Source organism: Cyprinodon tularosa, unplaced genomic scaffold (genome assembly GCF_016077235.1).
Source record: "Cyprinodon tularosa strain WSP-4 unplaced genomic scaffold, ASM1607723v1 ctg198, whole genome shotgun sequence".
Classification (NCBI taxonomy): domain Eukaryota; kingdom Metazoa; phylum Chordata; class Actinopteri; order Cyprinodontiformes; family Cyprinodontidae; genus Cyprinodon; species Cyprinodon tularosa.
Window position 1 is genome coordinate 1,547,249 of NW_024038724.1, and position 19,306 is coordinate 1,566,554.

Sequence of the window (19,306 nt, forward strand, 5' to 3'; positions counted from 1 at the left end):
TATACCCAACACTTTTACACCCAACATCGGTCTGAAGCTTTGACAAAAAGCACAATAGGATAAATCTTTACTCTTATCTTGTTTACAATAAACGGTCACTGTACTATCTAAATGTTTCAGCTACAATCAAGACTTAATGGGCCAGGCATCTTTCTTCAATCTGTTAGTGTCTAATTAATTGATTTTGTAAATTGTAACAATAGCTTAGTTATTCTGTTACTGCAGCCCATCTGCTTAAATGTACAGTGTTATATGTTCGGAGATGGTACCAAGGCTATAACAAGAGCTTACTTGTGACAGTATTGTTTCTTTTTATATAATCTTGCACTGTCATATAATTCCACTTTGAAATCAAGACAGACGTACATTGGATTTTTCTCTTTTTCTAAAGATTATCTGTTAAACAGAGGGACACCTGATGTGGGATGGTTCACCGTTTGTTTCAAATATACTTTGTCTGGCACCAACCTAAATTTATTGTCACCTCAGTCTACATAAGTTCTGATAGTCCATTTAAACTTCTGCTATTATTTTGGCAGTAGTTTAAGGGTGTATTCACACCAGAAAAATGCTTTGGTTCGCTTGCTTGGGCCAAACCACAAATGGACTTTATTTTTTTTCACTTAGTCTGGTTTATGGTCAAATTATACTTTTACAGATGGACTATATCTCAAACAAAGCCACAGATTAAGCAATTGGGGCTCCTGTTGGTCAGAAATGATCATGGCAGAACATACCCGGAAATGGTCAGGATTACTCTGCCAAAAACCCTTATGGGAGACCTGCTACTGTACTCCTGTTTTGGACATTTATGCTGTTATTACAAACATATGTGTTGTGCATTTGCGTTGGACAAAGGACGGTTTGTATTCATACCTAAAGCTAAACAGACCAATCTGTTTGGAAGCTGACTGGTTTCTTAGTGTGGACTAGAATTCAAGGTCTTTATTTATTTAGTCCTCCACAAAACCACCAATGCATGGGACAAAACATCTAGTCTGGGTAGTCAAGCCAACAATTGCTCCTAACGACTCCGTTTTCAGAGGCATAGCCCAGTATTGGGTGTTGCAGGCTAACAAAGATACCTAGGGGGCGGACCCGTTCTTCTGGTTCAATTTGCATGTTTTCTAAGCCAAAACAAGTTTTTGAGGCTACTATATAAAACTTCTAACCGAACGCTAATTCTAACATTTTGAACTGAAAAAACTTCCTGGATTGGAAGCAAAACGTCCTCAAACTTGGAAACCAAGTCCAGTGGATTGTTTTTCAAGTCTTTTGGAATGACTATGACCTGGATGACTAGGAATATTTACCAGCATATCCTCTACAAAAGGTCCAGAAGAACCTGGTGGAAAACAATTCTGGTGTGTTTAAAATTGACCAAATGTGGCTGATGTAAATGCACACTAAATACACTGATTGGCTACCATATGATCTGATTTGATCTTGTGTTATTAGCGATTGAATATGTTCACCCAATAAATTGACCAGTGAGAATATATACTTGAGTCTGCAGCCTATTAAATAAAAGGGCTCTAATTCCACTGGTTGAGTGGCAAAAAACCTGCATTCTAGATGTTTTCCTGCTGCAACGTAAATGACTGAAATTAAAAGGTCATTAAAAGGGATCTGCAGAACATGATAACATGCTGAGGAGGTAATTAAACCATTTAAATCTGCTGAGGTGAGGCGGCGGAGTATCTAAAATGTGGAGAACATCCGTGCTTTAAGAGAGGATTTGGACAATAAAATCATATTCTACTTGAATTTGTTTAACAGGAATTAAAATTGGAAGGATGCAGCTGGAGTGGAATTGACTTTGTGTTCTAAAGCATTACCTCTAATCAGGTCTTTTACGTGAAAAAAATTAACATAAAAAAATTTGTGCAGATGCTCCCTTCATTCCATAAAAAATATAGGCTATGACATAAACATTGGTACTATTTTTATATACATATATCTACTGATCTACAGATCTAATTAAAAGGTTTAGAGCAAGTTTTAAAGCAAATCTATGAGCACTTTTATTATATAAAAGCTTTATGGTGTTAAGATGAAAATATAAGGTTAAATAAATAAAGATATAAAATTAATTATCTTGGAAAAACAAAGAAATTATAACTAAGTCCTAAGATTTCAGTAAGCTCATTACGGTTTTCGTCTTTATTACTAGGCCGGGAATCAATAAACATATGCTACCTCATTCATGTCATTTTATCAGGTTCCGCTGCTCCGCCCCACTATTAGCCCAGAAGGTAAGAAGTGAAAAATCTGTACTACAGGTGATTCTGAACAAAGTCGTGGTTGATAAATCTAAAACAGTTTGACAATGGAAAAGTGAAAAAACCCTGCGATCAGGACTTTCAAAGTGAAACACATTAATGCAACATATTTTTAACAGCATTCCTTTTTTAAAGCCCAATTAATGCACATGCTTTTCATGCATTTATCATACAGTATATGTCATATGTCATGTTTTTTTTTTTTTTTTCTGTAGTGTCAAATCCCTCCTTAAAAGTGCTAACGCTAACTTGCTGTGTTTGACCTATGTTTTCTTATGTAGCGGAGGGCTGTTCAGAGTGCTGCTTTATCATTCAACTCTCTTGGTTGGGTCCTATTGGAGCTAATTAAACGTCACAGCCAAAATGATTTTCCTAAAATTTTTCTTATCAAAGCAACTGATTTTATTTCATGTGTATTTTTAAGTAACAAATAGGCTATAACATGTAGAGTTACTGTTTAGGCAGGTATAAAAGTTCCCAAATGCTGGAATAAAGTACCAGTACAGTGATTAATAAGATTATGAAGTGAAGGTAATGGCAATTTATGAAACTCACAAATTTTAATGTTTTTAGTTTTTTTTACGATGAGAATAAAAGGTATTATCAGTCAAAATTGTATTTGTTACAGCAACAAAATGCAGGGCCAAAACTATGCAGCTACAAAGGATTGAAACAGACAGATGCACAGGCCAAGATGTTACATACCTGTTTGGATGAGTGAGGAACTGGTTGCTGGGTAACGGGCTAGCTGAGCTATGAGTTTATTTTAATTTTATAATTTGTGTCTGTGTATCTCTTACACTCAGGAAACGTTGGCAGACTTTCAGGCAAGGATGCATGACGATGCAGTGACAAGAGGGATCATGGGTGTGTCGAGAGGAAATGGAACATGGAAAACAAAACAAACAGGCACAGGGGCTGAGTGGAGGAGGAATGGATGGCCCTCACTTTGTGAAGCGGGATAATATGTCAGCCAAAGCTTTGTGTCATAACATGTTTGTTGATTGTTTTTCGTGGACTTTATTGTGCGTAAGAGAAAGTGAGCCTTCAAGCTTCACATCAAGGCTTAAAATGACATCGCATTATTGAAAGTGTGCCACAAGGGGCGCTGCTAGGCACAATCATGTGCTCATCTAACCTTCAAATGGCATTAGACGTCCCATCAACATACGATGAGTCACTCCCAACTTGATGTGATTTATTCAATCCAGTGGAGAGGTTTGGATCATAGAATACAAATCACTTAGATGGAGGCTGTGGAGTGAATATTGGGCTGTGTGTGTGCGTTTGCTGGGGGGGTATTTGTCTGAGGGTGTAATGATGTGAACTGCTTTCCCCCAAAGAAAAAATTTTACTTTCCCAATGTAAAGCAGTAGAAACAGAGTTGAATTGCATTTCTCTTTTTGAAACCCCCAACTCCATTAAATTATACATTTACTGTATATATAAACATATATAACGACTGAGTTTGAACTTGTGAACTTTGAGTATTATCTGAGGTATTAGGACAAGCTGGTGCCTCGACCTTCACTTTGCACAACAGAAACTATAAGGTTTAATGCATCTTCAGAAGCTTGCCAAATTACCTCTTTAAAATTAAGCTTTTGTTTTATGTTCCAGCCACAAAAGTTATATGTAATTTATTGGATTGACTTTTATGCCTCTAAATTTTTTAACAAAATGCTTCCAGAATTAAACTTGGTATAAATGCAGCTGTTTTTTTAATTCTTTATAAGATTTTTGTAGAACATTACAGAACATCAACATCAAGGAGACAAAGCAATGCGTCAGACACACGCAGAGTAAGGTTCAGATACAATAAAGCAAAGCAGGTTAGGTTGTAAAATAATTCTATGCTTTTAATATTTTTCTTACAGAGCAATGTTCAAAATAAAGCGTACGTGATACCTGTCAACTCCTAAACTGTTGGCCTTTATCAAAGAGTTCAGCAAACTGTTCTATTGTTTAAAGACAGAAAAAGAAAAGCTCATGAATTTAGTCCCTTCTGCAATCATCTTAAGCAAATTAGGTGAGAACAAAGGACACTAATTCAAAATCTAGTAGTTTTGGGGCTGCACAAAAATGTCAATATTTGGGGGTGGAAACACCACAACTACTCTAAAAAAAAGCATGAAGTATATTATGGGGATGCTTTTCTTCGGCAGGGATGCTAAAGTTAATTGTATTTGAGGTGCTGTGCAGTGCTAAATATAGGAATAGGGATCCAATGTAAACATCATTGAGCACAATCCTTTTTATCAAATCAGAATATGCATTTGAGGCTCATTTGTTAAGTTACAAAAAACAGGAGCCTAAACTGAGGCATTAAACACACTTTTTAAGCCAACATTTCTGTACAAGAACTTTTTTCTTTTATGAGGCTTTCAAACTGAATGAAAAAGAAGTAAAATTTTCACCAGATTTTCATGCATTTGCTCGCCTTACATTCTGCCAAAAATGTACCTGCCACGCGATAGTATTTTGTACAGAGAGGGAAATTCCACAATTGGCGAAAGGCTCCACAATGTCATCAAGTCTGCTGGTTGTAAATTTTATTTTAACATGGCGGACACATTTTATCGACTGAGTCGCAGTACTGTATTTACTTTTCCAAGTCAAACAAAGCCACCAACATCCCTACGTCCAACAGATCTTCTAAAGCCGCCATGTTCACAGTTTGAAGAGTTGGGTCCTTTTCGCAAAGCAGGTTTAACAAACTCAGGTTCAAATCCACAACTCTAAATTGATCTAGCCTAAGGAACTTTGAGTTTTCAATTTGACAATGGCTGCTATGAATTAGTTCAATTAACTATATGTAGATTCACTCAGAGCTTAACACGTTTGTAATAAGTTTCAAAGGCTACTATCAGTGAAGCACCGATACGATGAGTCACCACGAAAACAGGCATCAGGAAGTGCCTTTTTCACCCCACTGGAACTAGAGATTTTAATGCAGGAATGAAAACATTTTTTAGAATGTGTTTAAAAGACACTCAAAAGAGAGTGGTAGGAGAGGCAGTGCAGAAGCCTAACAGCGGGAGAGGGAAGGAGGACGTTGGTACATTGAAGAGGTCCAAGAGCAGAGTGGGGGGCAGGTGGTGGCTGGCCCGTGTCTTTGCTGGAGTTATGGGAGGGAAACGAACGGTGCATCTAGGCTAAATTAAAACAGCTTTTTTTTAAAGCCACCCAAACATCTCAGGGGCGATCCCCATTTCATCAATTGTCAGCATCATTTTTTCTATGTTCCATTTTGATTAGAAAATGCTGGTCTACACTGCACTCCTTTACCCTACAGTCGCCACAGCTACATCTAGTATACTTTGCAGGTGTGACAGTACTCTTGCTTTGCTGCATTTACAAAAAACACCGTGCTCCTGAGCCACCTTGTACATAGTGATAACATATCAATTCTTCACGCTAGACATGATATGTATGTTTGATGTGAATGATTGTTACATTTGCACAAAAACTGTTAACTGAGGCACAATGACCACAGCATGGGACTCATGCACCTACCCCTTAAACCAGTTCTGCTGAACTACAAGCTCTTCTCTTTTATAGCTCTTACATACTTTTTTAAAAACGTTTTACATACTTTTCATGTATTTACCACACTTTTTGTGTGTAAAATGTCATTTTTCAAAAAAAACACACATTAAAAATTTTATAGGGATTTGTCTGAGTTTGTATATGACTCTCTTTATGTGTAGCACAATGCAAAACTTAGTGCTGCTTTGATTCTGTTTTGTTTTTGCTGGAGAAATTGTTTATAAAAAAGTATATAAGGTCAAGAGGGGGTGTATAGTTTTATTTTAATCTTTAGCACAGGTATGCTGGTGAAGGTTCTCAGTCATGTAGGTCATAGTCATTCCAAAAAAATTAAAAGCAATCCGCTGGACTTGGTTTTCGAGTTTGAAGATGTTTCGCTTCCCATCCAGGAAGCTTTTTCAATTCCAAATGTCGGGAATAGCGTTGAGTCCGAGGTTTTATACAGTAGCCCAACAAAGGCTTGTTTTTGTTTTGAAAGAAAAAGAATTTAGCACAAGTAAAACACTGCACCTTATTCAGTTGTTTCGTGACCTTATGAATGGTCTTTGGTAATAATCATAAACATAATTTAGAGGTAAATGCAGGAATTTCTAGAGGGTCATCTAAGTTTTAAAGATTTATAGAGGAATAAGTCAGGATGATGAATAGCAATCGCCTCTGTTACTGCTCTATGATTACAGAAACAGTTGATTACTAATGCTGATAGTTGCCTAGCAAATTGTTGAGGCTTGAAAGCATTAATCATTCTTAATTTTCCATCTTGTCTGCACCCTGCTCTTCCTTCCCCGTCCAAATCTCTGAATTCTCTTTTGCCTGTTCTTTTTCAGCCATTCACTGCTTCTGCATTTCTCTGCTGACACTTCATCTGTATCTGGTCCTGACAACTCTGACTAACGATCTGCCAGACTGCTCTTCTACTTAATCTGTTTCCTCTGAATCATCATCTCAAGACAGTTATCAACGTCTTCAAGTGGCTACCTATCTTGAGTCAGGGTTTTTCTTATGCTCACACCCAGATTTAATTTCTACATATCGAAAATACTTTTTTCTGTTCAGATGAATTTCTTTGGTGTTGACTAAAATTGCTTAGGCAGGAAGTAGTAGGGGTAATAGAGTTTTTATTTGAATTTGCATTATTTTAAATAGTAAATAAGAAGCAACAAAGACTTTAGAAAATGTCTGTGTGGAGGGAATCGGTGAGTCTAAAGCATGTTGTTTATTTTATCCTCATTAGAAGAGGTGCATATTATTAATAGCTAATGCTTTCTGGGGCAAATATAGATCTTCGCTGCTAGTCTTTCTGTTAAGGCTACTAAGTGCAAATCTTAACCTGACAAAAATATTTCTTTGAACAGATGATTGAAGTGCCTTGACGATGACTTTTCTGCCATGATTCAACATTTTGATCCATCACAACCAGAAATATAAATGTTTAGATTTGGATTTTATGTGATAGAACACAGCTAAGTAACATAACAATAAATGTGAAGGTTATCCATTATTCTTACTTTTTGTTTTACAAAAAAATCTAAAAGCATGTTATCAATTTGTATTCAGCCACTCCAAGTTAGAACAGAATAGAAGTTAATATTATTTCCCAATTGTAAGTCCTTTGAGGCTTACAATTGCAGCATTGTATTCACATGAAATATATTGTTTTATATTCACATAAAATTAATCAGTCAATCAGATGACACTGATGGATTCAGCGAGCATGTCTAATAGAAAACGCTCTAAAGTATGGATCAACCTTTCAAAATGCAATGCCAATTACATTAACTGCTCATTTTTAGTATTTGAATGCTTCTAATCTCAGGAAGCATCCAGTAATGTGCAATACCTTTCTGAAGGCGGACAGCCTCAGATATATGGCTACACCTCATGCATTAAACACAATTATCATGCCTGCTTCAGTTAGCTGCTCATCAGGAGCCACTGACAAGGTAGAAAAAATGTTTAAAACTTTTGATGAAGGAAACAGGGACAGAACGACGCCACTGAAGCAGCCCCACCGTCGTCTTCTCAGGTTCAGGTAAAAAAGTCTGTTCCGAAAATAGCTACCATTGAGTACAAACACAGATTCCAATGTACTGAGCACTGTTACTGCGCTGGTTTGAATGTAATGAGTACCCATCTCTAGGTAGATTACAGATTTACTGATGCTACAATGGAGAAGTTGCATGCACACTTGACATCAAATGAGCAAAATCTTTTGATTGTGGCTACTAAGGAATAGAAGTGCATCATTGCAAACAATAGCGGAGTGACACAATGCTTACATAGCAAATTATAACATCTGTTTAAATGATACATTTTCTAAACTCTTCTTGTAACTAAAAACAACATAATCATCACTTCTAAGACAGGGATGTCAGAATATAGTCCTTGAGTGTTGATGCTGCACCTTTTATATCCGTGTCTGCTTTGACACAGCTGAATTAAATAACTAGGTCCTTTGCAGGTTTCTAGAGAACTTGACTTTAAGTGAGGATGTAATTAAGCCATTTGACTTGGGTTTGTCTTGGTGACTTGGTCTTGTCATACCGTGGCATCACAAGACAAGTAAGAGTTACTGCATCAACTAGAATGGCTTTATCTGCAGCAGAACTGAGAAGGGATCAATAAAGGAGTGTGATTGGCTGGCTTACTCTCCTGCCTGATGCATAATCAATGTGCTGATCAGCTGATCAGGGAGCAGACCCTTTAGAGTTGCTGCTCCCTGTATATAGAATAATCACCCTTTCTATTTCAAACATGCCTTTTTAGTCTCCATTTTTAAAACTCTTCTAAAAACATTTTTATTTTCTGGCTTTTGCCACAACCTATGGTCTTTCATTTTCACTTATTTATTTATTTATTTTTTTTTGTTTAGTGGTAGTTGATATTATTGCAGTTTTAACAGTTTGTTCATCCATCCATCCATCCATCCATCCATTATCTTACACGCTTGTCCCAATTGGGGTCGCGAGGGGTGCTGGTGCCTATCTCCAGCAGTCAATGGGCGAGAGGCGGGGTACACCCTGGACAGGTTGCCAGTCCATCGCAGGGCAACACAGAGACACACAGGACAAACAACCATTCACACCTAAGGACAATATAGAGAAGCCAATTAACCTAACAGTCATGTTTTTGGACTGTACAGTTTGTTCATTTTATTAAAATATTTTATCCATTTGTTTGTTGTAAATGTTTCTTGATTTTTACATGAGCAGGATGTTGTGGCCACTGTGGTGTTATAAACTGTTCTTCATAAATACAGCAGTAGTTATTCAAGTTATTCAAGAATTTATTCCCTGTGATTTTCAACCTCCATTTCAGATATGATTAATCTTTCCCTGTTAGAGCGATATGTACTACGTCAGGCTTTTAAGTTGGCGGTAATTAAACCTTTACTTAAACAGATGACTAGAGTCAATCCTAGACCTATATCTAATCTTCCTTTCTTACCAAGAATTCTTGAGAAAGTAGTTGCCAAAAAGTGCTTGACCACCATAATGAACTTTTTGAAGAGTTTCTTTCAGGTTTTATGGCTCATCATAGCAATAAAACGGCTTTGGTAAAAGTCACTTATAGATAATGGACTTGTATTTGTGCTTATCCTGTTAGATCTCAGTGCTGCATTTGATGCAGTCATGACAATATTCATTTTAGAAAGGCTTGTATGTTTAGTAGGAATTAAGGGAATAGCCCAAAAGGCTGGTTTGAATCATACTTTTCAGACAGGTTTCAAGTTAACAAAAGGTCAAAAACAAAACAAAAATAAACCTAAATATTATATTATAGGCAATTTGAAAATAAAATGTTTAGCCACTTCCTCTAAATACTAAGAGTCTTATATCTTACCATGCCAATACCCAATATTAATTTAGCATTTTATCAGAATACCTTTGGAGAATAAATAATCAGCATTTCATTCTTCCTAAAATAGTCCTCTCTGATATTAAAACACAATTTATCACAAAACTGTGGGCCTCTAACTCGCTTCTGTTCTCATTTCAACTATAGCCTAAAACTCTCAGCAGCAATTTAAATAGATTAAATGTTCTTTTGATCAGATTAGGCGATAAGTGTTTACATGCATCACACAGTTTTAAATGACCAGTGACTCCAATTTTAAACTCATAACTCAGCTTCACCTCCTCAAAAAATTAATTAGGTGACATCTGAAGGCCCATATACAGTAAACTTAATTAAAACAGATCAAGAGCTGGTCTGAAATAGATAAAACATGGAGGGTTTATTTTAGTATATCTTGCCAGCCCAAAATGAGTGGTTTAAGAAAAGTTGCATTGCGGACAAAGGTGTATTTTTTCACCAAAACAAGGAATTTGTTTGATTTTATTTTTTTAACAGAACACTGTCCTACTGCAGTCAGCGAACATAAAAGGCTAAGAACTCTGAGCTGTACAAGCTGCCTCTACTTTTCATAGAGAATTACTAAATAATTTCTATTCAGCAATTTTGAAAAGAGTAAAACATGACACACTCAAATGCTTTAGAAGTATAAAGAAGAACAAAATATGCAATGAGGGATTCCTGGAAAGAACATTAATAAACAAGAAAAGTTTTTGTTTTAAAGGGGTAAGATTTGATCTAACAATGTTAAATTTACATTTTTACACATAATCTTACAGTATAATCCTTGTAGTGAAAGAGAACACATACATAAAAAGAAATTATTTGAAACATATATAGTAAATAAAACCGAAGTTACTTCAGTCAATGGATAATTTTGAATAATTTACCACTGAGATAAAAGAAATATTCATTCGAACATTACATTTACATGAGCATTTACCAGTTTGTTTTCTTCAAATTGTTGTTTTCTTCAAATTGTTTTTTTTTTTTTTTTTTTAAGAGTTAGACCTTATTTATTTATTTATTTATTTATTATCTAATGCAATGACAGAAACCTAGCAAGGGTAATTCATTTGTGTGATGCAGTTTTTAGGGAAGCCAAAATATACTGTTTTTCAAACAACACCTTTAAACTAATGAAGCTAGACAAGTATGGGCATAATGTAAGTAAAACTACCAAGTCAAAGTTCAAAAAAGAAAAACTTCATAATTCCACTTTTTCACAATAAATCTATGAAGCCATCACGTTTGAAATTACAGGTTCAAAGTGTTTTAAGCTGCTCAAAGACATAACCCCAGCTTTTATGAAAAGAAAAAGCCTCATGAATGGTAATGTCCTTTCCTTTCATAAGGAGATGAAAATACAAACAAAAGAAAAGAACTTGCTGTTTTCAGGAAGTTATAATTAGAGTGTTCAAAAAAACAAGGTAAAAACACTATGAAACTTTCCTTTGTCCTTTTCTTTTTATGTAAGAGCCAGAGCCATTTAAAACACAATAAATAGGATGAGTCACTAATTACAACAACTAAGGAGACAAACGCTTAGCAGTTTTTAATCTCACAGTTTGTGCATGCCATCCCTTGCTGCCAAGGGCACCCAGCTGATCATTAAAGGATGTCAGCTAAAGCTATTATGCACCAAAGAGCAATAGCTGGGTTTTTAGGCAAACGCTGTCACTGTATGGGGTGGCTCTTGGGTCATTATTTTGTCTATACATGGATCTGTGGGTTGTCCTTCAGCAGAGGAAATGAAGTTTTTTTACATGTGGATACAGAGGAAAAAACAAACTGGCTAATGTATAGTGGAGGACAGATACTGTAGTGAGAACAACAGGGGATGATGTGTTATTAGGTCCTAAATCAGCCCTATATGAATTCTCTCAACAGACATATTAGAGCAAATTATTTTCAACCTCATTAATTTACAAAAGGTATCTTGGCTATGTGGTAAGTGTACTTTTTTTCTGAGGTACTATTATCATGATCCAACGATAACTCTTTCATCCTAACCTACTGCAAGTTATCATCAAATTTCTGGTCAGCCTTCACAATTTTTGACAAAGATGCCTGTGTACATTCTCAGCTATCAAGGTCATGGCATTAACAAACAGGCTTAAATTGGAAGGTAACCGGACTTTTGCTCCGTTTGTTTAAGGTGTTTCGACACCTATCCAGGAGTCTTTGGCGACGTTCACACTGCAGGCCTTGATGCTAAATTTCCATTTTTTTGTGAAATCCGATTTTTTTGCGTTGCCGTTCACATTTCCAAATATATGCAACTTGTATGTGATCTCCTGTGTGAACTGCATTCATACAACGCAAGTGTCCCACATACGCAATAGAGGGCATAATGATGTCACAAGCAAGCATGCTCTATGTTTATGGAAGTAAACATGGATGGTAGTACTGAAGCACATCTAGCGATCTTACCCAACCTTATAAACACAATCTTTTCAAGATGGTTAAACATAAATACTATTTTCTGCATCATTGTCTGGCATGTTTTTTTTTTTTTTTCTGTTTTTAAGGCTGCTTCTGCACAGCAAGATGTAGAATAGTGACCTTTGTCGGGTATTAATACTGTAAAGGTTGCATTTGAAAAGATCAGATTTGTATCGGGTTGAGGACAACATAGCCAAGTGGCCTGGGTCACATTGAAGTAAATCGGATCTGAGTTGTTCAGATGGTCATGAAAAGATCAGATCCAGGTCTTATATAGGCCAAAAAAAATGGGTTTTGGGGCACTTCAGGCTGCTGTGTGAACGTAGGCTTTGTTAATTCTGTTGGCTCACACCAGCTAAATCTGTAGTTGGAGTGCTGATGTATTTAAGCATCATGGAGGTATGAACCTTCTAAGCTCATTCCAAGTCAAATCAAAAACTCCCCTAGTTCTTTTGGGTTGTTGGAAGCTGTGGTTGTAGATAGCCTATGCACAAGGCTTAAAACTTCCTTTTATGGTGAAGCTCATACAGTAGTTATGGTGGCTCAGGTAATCCTGCGCTGTATCAACAGAAATGCTGCAACCTCGTTAGGCTACTGGAGGACATGGGGACCACTTTTAATCATTCTGTTTTCTTCTGATTCTGTTCTCCAATTCTGCAATATTTGATAGTTCAACCCCTAATTTATTCTGAAGAGAGCTAAGGTTCAAATAAGATAATCACTGCTTACCTCCTGGTTTATATACTGTCAGCATATTAGGATATGTTTACCAGGTCAGGTTATATACATATACTTTGTTATATGTATATAACAAAGTATATGTATAGGCACAAACAAACAGTATCAGGAAAAGAAAAATATCCTTTGCTGCATTTCCATTTTGCCCCATTTTTCCCTATTTTGATGTTCTTCTTCCACATGGCTTGAGCTAGTGAGGTAGCCCTCTGTGTTAGTTTGCCTCTGCACAGCTACATACGCAATACAGCTCCACAGTGTTAACATTAAGAACCCAACATTGCTGACCTTAACCCCCATGAATGCTAAAACATCAGAGACTGAGACCTTTTTCTGATGTGGATGGAAAAAAAGATTTTTTTTTTCTCCCTCTGGACAAGCACTATTGCCATCATCTGAGCATGCCACATATGTAGGGCTGAAGCTTTGATATGTTTGCCTGCTTTGAGCTCTGCATAACAGTTTGGGTGCCAACTTTACAACACCTTGCTGCAAGACAATCTCTTAAAAGCATGAAATATAAAGAGAACTAACTAATTGGAGATGGTAAGGAGATCCAGGTTACAAGGTTTCAAAGTACAGAAGTAAAGAAAGAGGATTGTTGTGTGTGTATTTAAATATATACATATATATATGTAGTAAAAAAATGGCCAAAAACATAGCTACTAGTGAATTTATTTGGTATTAAATATCTGTCAAAGAGATTAACATAAATATGAACCATAAACATTATGACAATAAAAATCCCTCGTATAGCAGCCAACCTTAATAGGTACTAGCATCTAAAATTGACAGACAAAAAGTTATTTGATAAAACAAAACAAATGCATATTTTTCATATCATTATTAGTTTATAAATAATTAGCAAAAAAATCCACAATTTATCTTTTATTTATTTTCTTTTTCGCCATCTTAATATTAAAGGACAGACATATATTTATAAGGAAAATCTCATAGATCTTTCTCTACAGAATATTAAAACTGTCGAGACTCTCCTGTATGAAATGTGCTATGATTAATGTCCATGAATAATTAATAAAAAACGAATAAATGTCACTAAAATATGAACAAATCTGCCTTACATTTGATCTATTTTTCACGGCTGACTTCTCCAATGGTTGTCCAAATATGCCGCTTCAAGACAATTATGTTCAGCACTGGATGCTTCAAATGTAGCAGAAATATCATCAAGCTGAGATCTGGGGGAAAGCATAGCTATTGGACAGCCTCATCTGTATGTTTTGTTTAGATATATAAAATTCCCCTAAACTGTGCCTGAATATATAAACATAGAATTGCAATTTGAAGCAAGGTGTTTTTCAAATGTAATCAGAGGTATGATTGCACCAAAACTCCTATAGGAACACCAATGCAAATGAATGTACTTTTGTGAATATAAAGCATTTTAATTTAATATATGTACAAGCTGTTTATAATGGTACATTGGTCTGTTAAAATCAGGATTTTAAAGTATAATAATTAATAATTATTCTAATAGATATATTTGTGTAGGGAACAAACCTCCATCAGATCTGTAGGAGATGGCTGTTCACTTGAATTTTATGTTGATTTCTTTCTATGCGACATCCTTAAACATTTTAAAGATTTGATGTAATTTCCATTGTGTGTGTAGTGACAATCATCCCTATAGAAATCCGGAGGGTATATTCACATTACTACAATCATTTCATTCATGCCTACATTGCAATTATCAGCATTAGTCTCTCACTGGGCTCAATGGAGCAGCTAAATAACTCTGTTATGACTTATCACAGACAATGTAGAACCACTCCTTTCCTTTCATTCAGTTTCTTCAATGAATCAGTGATGTCATTTATAAAAATGCTGGTTTTGTCTAAATTCACTACAATCCACAGTTTCTATTGTAATTTATCAAATCCAATCTAATGTTATTTATAAAGCACTTTAAAATTTATCAAAAGACCAAAGTGCTGTACAATTAAACAACATAAAGTCATTACCCAGACTCATGAGACATAAAAAAAACAAAAAAAAACAAAAAACATAAAGGCATAAAAGACATAAAAGACATAGCAAAAAATAATAAATAAATAAAATGAAATGATTTATCACAGGTAAAAATAAAAATCTAACACAGTTTTCAGGAGAGTTTAAAATTAGAAGGAGAGGTAGATTTTTTAACCTGCATTGGAAGGTCTTTTTTGGAGCTGCCACAGAGAAAGCACAATCCCCTCTAAGCTTCCGTTTAGTTTTAGGCACAAGGTGAGTGCTTTCTGAGTACCTCACCTTCATTGCATATTCATTTGTAGGTGGGGAGTGGGTATTACAGTGGTTCCTGTAACCGTGCTAGATTTCCAACAAATCAAGATGTGTTGACAAAATTAGTGCACTAACTTGTGTATATACAACTTTATCTGAACTATCCTGCAACTTTTAAAGTTTCTCACCAACACTAACTTTTTTTTTAGGACAGCACTCTTTTATGGGTGATGCAAATAAATGTAGAGAAATAAACATATGGTTTTGCTTGAAAATGTACATCAACTATTTCTGAAAAATAAAGGCCCTCCCAGCCAGCACCAACAGCAATGTAAAAGGTCTTTAAAAGTCTTTCAGACTTTCTTAAATTTCAGCAAATTATCTTTACAACATCTAGACAGTTACACTGTGTTGCACCCATGTGATCAGCTGATCTACTGTTAGTGTTAATTAGTAATTAAGAGGTCCTCTTAAAGTGGCCGGTGAGTGTTATATAGTGGGAATTGGGACCGTTTGTCTAGTTAAGAGTCTCAAGATTGTATCTGTTGTTTCTTGTCGCAACATAAATACACTTCCTTCTTCTAAACTAGAAAGATGGATCCGTCAAAAGATGTGATTCCCAACATACTGTAAAAAGGTTGACTTGCATCACGAAAAAAGGCAACAGAGTTGTGAAGAACATTTTAAAGGCTATTATCCCGAAAGACTTGAAAGGTTTACAGACTCATGTCTCAAAAATCAAATCTAAATTTGAAGCCAGATAGCTGTTAAGCCAGGTCAGTAACCCAGGAGAGGTCTTACCATTAGAAACACCCCTCAGATCTTTCAAAAAAACAAACAACTTCAAATAAGTCAGCTAACCCTTATACTGTATGGAATGACCCTTTTTTACACAAGCTAATATTTAGTACTTTCACTTTTTGCAGTTGAACAATTAAAATCTCGGGCAGATGTAAAAAAGGCTATGTAACATTTCAGAGGTTTTACATTATGTCATTTGATTTTGAGCTTTAAGGACACAGAAAACAGGTGCAGAATATAAGAATTCAAAAAGAAAGAAAGCCCAACATCAAATTAATTTCCATGTATGGGCAGGAAAACGCAAGTGCCTCCACATTTTAGATAACCAAGATGATCCTGGGACAGACCAGAGGCGTATTTCACAAAAACTGAATCCAGAGATTCTAGTATAAGAGAAAAAGCCAGGCTCATCCTAGTGTGAGGAGTAAATCCTGGCTTCATTCAGTCCACAAAAGCCAACCCAGGCTCCATGTGTGTTGCTACCTCAAGGACTCAAGCTACATGCAGACCTGAAGCTTTCTTCAAGAGTCATTCACGTCCATCACAGATTTATTGATTCAAAAAACAATAGTAGATCGACTAAAAGCCTAAACAGATACAAATTTTTGAACCACTTTTACCTGAAAAAATGATAATCTAAATAATTTCTAAACATTTTTCTCAAATGAAAAACTATTAACCAGGAAATAAACAGCCAATATGGGGACGTACAGGTCTTGAAGATTAAGGATTTATACTACAGTTTTCCCTTCGTATTCAGTCTCTCTTTGGTGTAGTGGTTTGTCTTTGCCTTCCATGTGGTAGACCTTGGATCAAATGCATGTCGATCTGAAAGTTCTTACCATTAACAACTCAATTAAACAGTATATAGGATTTAACACTTTTTTACCCTTAAAACATTCTTTTATTGCCAGTATTTAATGGTTAGTCACAGCCCTACAGCAGCTACATCTTACTTGCACTACTGTGGTTAGCCTCAGTGGTATTCGTGGAAAGTCATTATATGCCACAGTCTAAATCTTTTTAATGCTGTGCCAAAGGTGTACTGTATACAAAAAGTTTTAAAATGTGTTCAAGGTATTTGACCTGGAGAGCATTTGAACAAAGATAGAAATAAAGAGAAAAACATCTTCTGATCTTTGTTTTTAGAATCACTATGTGTCTATTTATGGCATTGTATTTGACATCATACTCGGCACTGCAAAAATAACAAATATTCAGGAGGTTCTGCAGCAGCAGCACCAGTAGCAGCGCTAGTAGCAAAACATATATAATAAATAAATTATTTATTTGATGCTGAAATGGACTTCAGTGATTGAGCCACAGCGGCGGAATGCCAGCTCTCGAAATTGCAGTCCAACAAAATGAAGGAATAAATTCAGCCATTTAACCCTGAATTAATAATTATATGCAATCATTCCTCTATACAAGCCCTTTCCAATGAATAATTAATTTAAACCTGAGCACCAATTACAGCGCTCTGTTTTAATGCGTGACATAAGTACAGCATTAGATTATTGATGTACTCCTTTAGATGTGAAATTTCTATTCTAATTGCCAACATGACCGTGCATTTTCTTACCAAGGAGGTGAAGATGTAAGTGTAGTAGACAGACAGCATTCCCAACTCTGATGCCTGCAGAAAAAATAACAAGAGGGACAAAATATAGAGTAAGGAGTCTGAAAATTAAGCGCACGGAAGACAGAACAGACAAGGACATGCTTTAGCAGGAAAAAGAGAGTAAAAAAAGAAAGTAAAAAAGAGTAAAGCATAAGGCTGATGGGGGGAAAAAATGCAAAGCAGATAAGTTAGGAGGTCAATGAGTCGTGTAACTGGAGCTTCATCTGAGCATATAGATCAAATCCAAATCTTGATAGGCACTGCGCATCTTCATCTTACAAAGCCTCTTGATCGAGCAATTAATTTGTGAGCTCTGTTGGTATGCTGCATGAGAGCATCACGCAATCTGATTAAATCAAGGGCAGGGAAAACTTTTTATAGATTATGTTCTTGAAACACACAATATTCCTTGAAACGTATCAAGGTAGTGACTTCCGTTTCATCAAGCAAGAAATGAAATAGATCTGAAATCTATAAATATGAACTTTACTTGTACACTACTCTAAAAAATTAAAGGAGCACTTTGTAACCAGAGTATAGCGTCAAGTTATTAAACTTCTGGGATATTGATTTGGTCAGATAAGTAGCAGAGGGGATTGTTAATCAGTTTCAGCTGCTTTGGTGTTAATGAAATTAACAACAGGTGCACTAGAGGGGCAACAACGAGACGACCATAGAAAAACGTATTATTAATTACCTGAAATGTTTGACTTGGACCTGAATGATATCTAAAATAAACTTTTATATACTGAATGTAAGTTGTGGTGTTCCATGGTCCATATATGTGCAAAATTATCAGTTTGACCACAATTTGAGCTCAACTTATACATTCATTTGTTGTTCTAACACACAGCCAATAGGATGTGTGTTCCCAAATAATATACAACAGTCTGAATAACATCTGATTAAGTAACTTTTTTACCATCCTTACTTGGGTGAGAAATACATACATTGAAGTTTCACAACATTATTATGGTGTTCCAGCTGGGTGGGCATTAAATATAAAAGTTATTCTGCAACACTGGCCACTTTTTCGAACTACTGGATTTCTGATATTTTTATCTTAAAAATTTGCATAATGACTAGCTCTTGCATAAAGATGATAAGGGGGCTTTCTGCCACTAAAATGAGCTGAAAAAAGGTTTAGCTGTTATATCTGTGAACAGTGTAATCATGCAATGTGTGTCATTGACATGAGATAATAATTCAGGCATTTTCAGATGCATTGTATTAAGAAATTTAGAGAAAAAACTGCTAAGAATCAGAAAGCTTGTGAGTTTTACGGTAAAGTATGAAATACATCTTTCAGAGCCTCCTCTTCCTTTTGCACTACCCCTTTAACTTTACTGATGCATAAATTATATCTAGCAATGCAGGGCATATTCTTTTGGGTGACCACTGCTTTTAATTAGATATATTTCAGTTTTAAGATGGTAACACTGATTACATAGTCTCTCTAATGATGATTTATATCAATGTTAATTTGTTACTTTTTTTTTAAAATGTCTATGTCATGCATGATACCTTTTCCTACATGGCGGAGTATACGTTTAGTAATTCCACAGTAGCATTGGATCGAATATGCTCTATGATATGGTTTCAGCCCATGTATCGTATCAGATTGGATCGGTAAAAAAATCAATTGGTGCATGTGGTGGATGATCCTCCCACCACCACATCTTGTTAGTATTTTTTTTCTTGCTTTATCTTATATTACATTAGTTTATGTTTAAGTTGGTTATTTCTTTTAGACAGGTATTTTCTAATGGGTGCACAC

The 19,306-nt window shown here is 35.7% G+C and overlaps 1 protein-coding gene across 1 annotated transcript in view; it reads right to left on the minus strand.

Moving 5' to 3' along the window:
* The window catches only part of grik4 (glutamate receptor, ionotropic, kainate 4), a 413,635-nt gene that overhangs the window by 144,956 nt on the left and 249,373 nt on the right, over positions 1-19,306 (minus strand). The window contains exon 8 of the mRNA XM_038284024.1: positions 17,491-17,544. Coding sequence (XP_038139952.1) covers positions 17,491-17,544 — 54 coding nt within the window. The remainder of the gene's footprint in view (positions 1-17,490; positions 17,545-19,306) is intronic.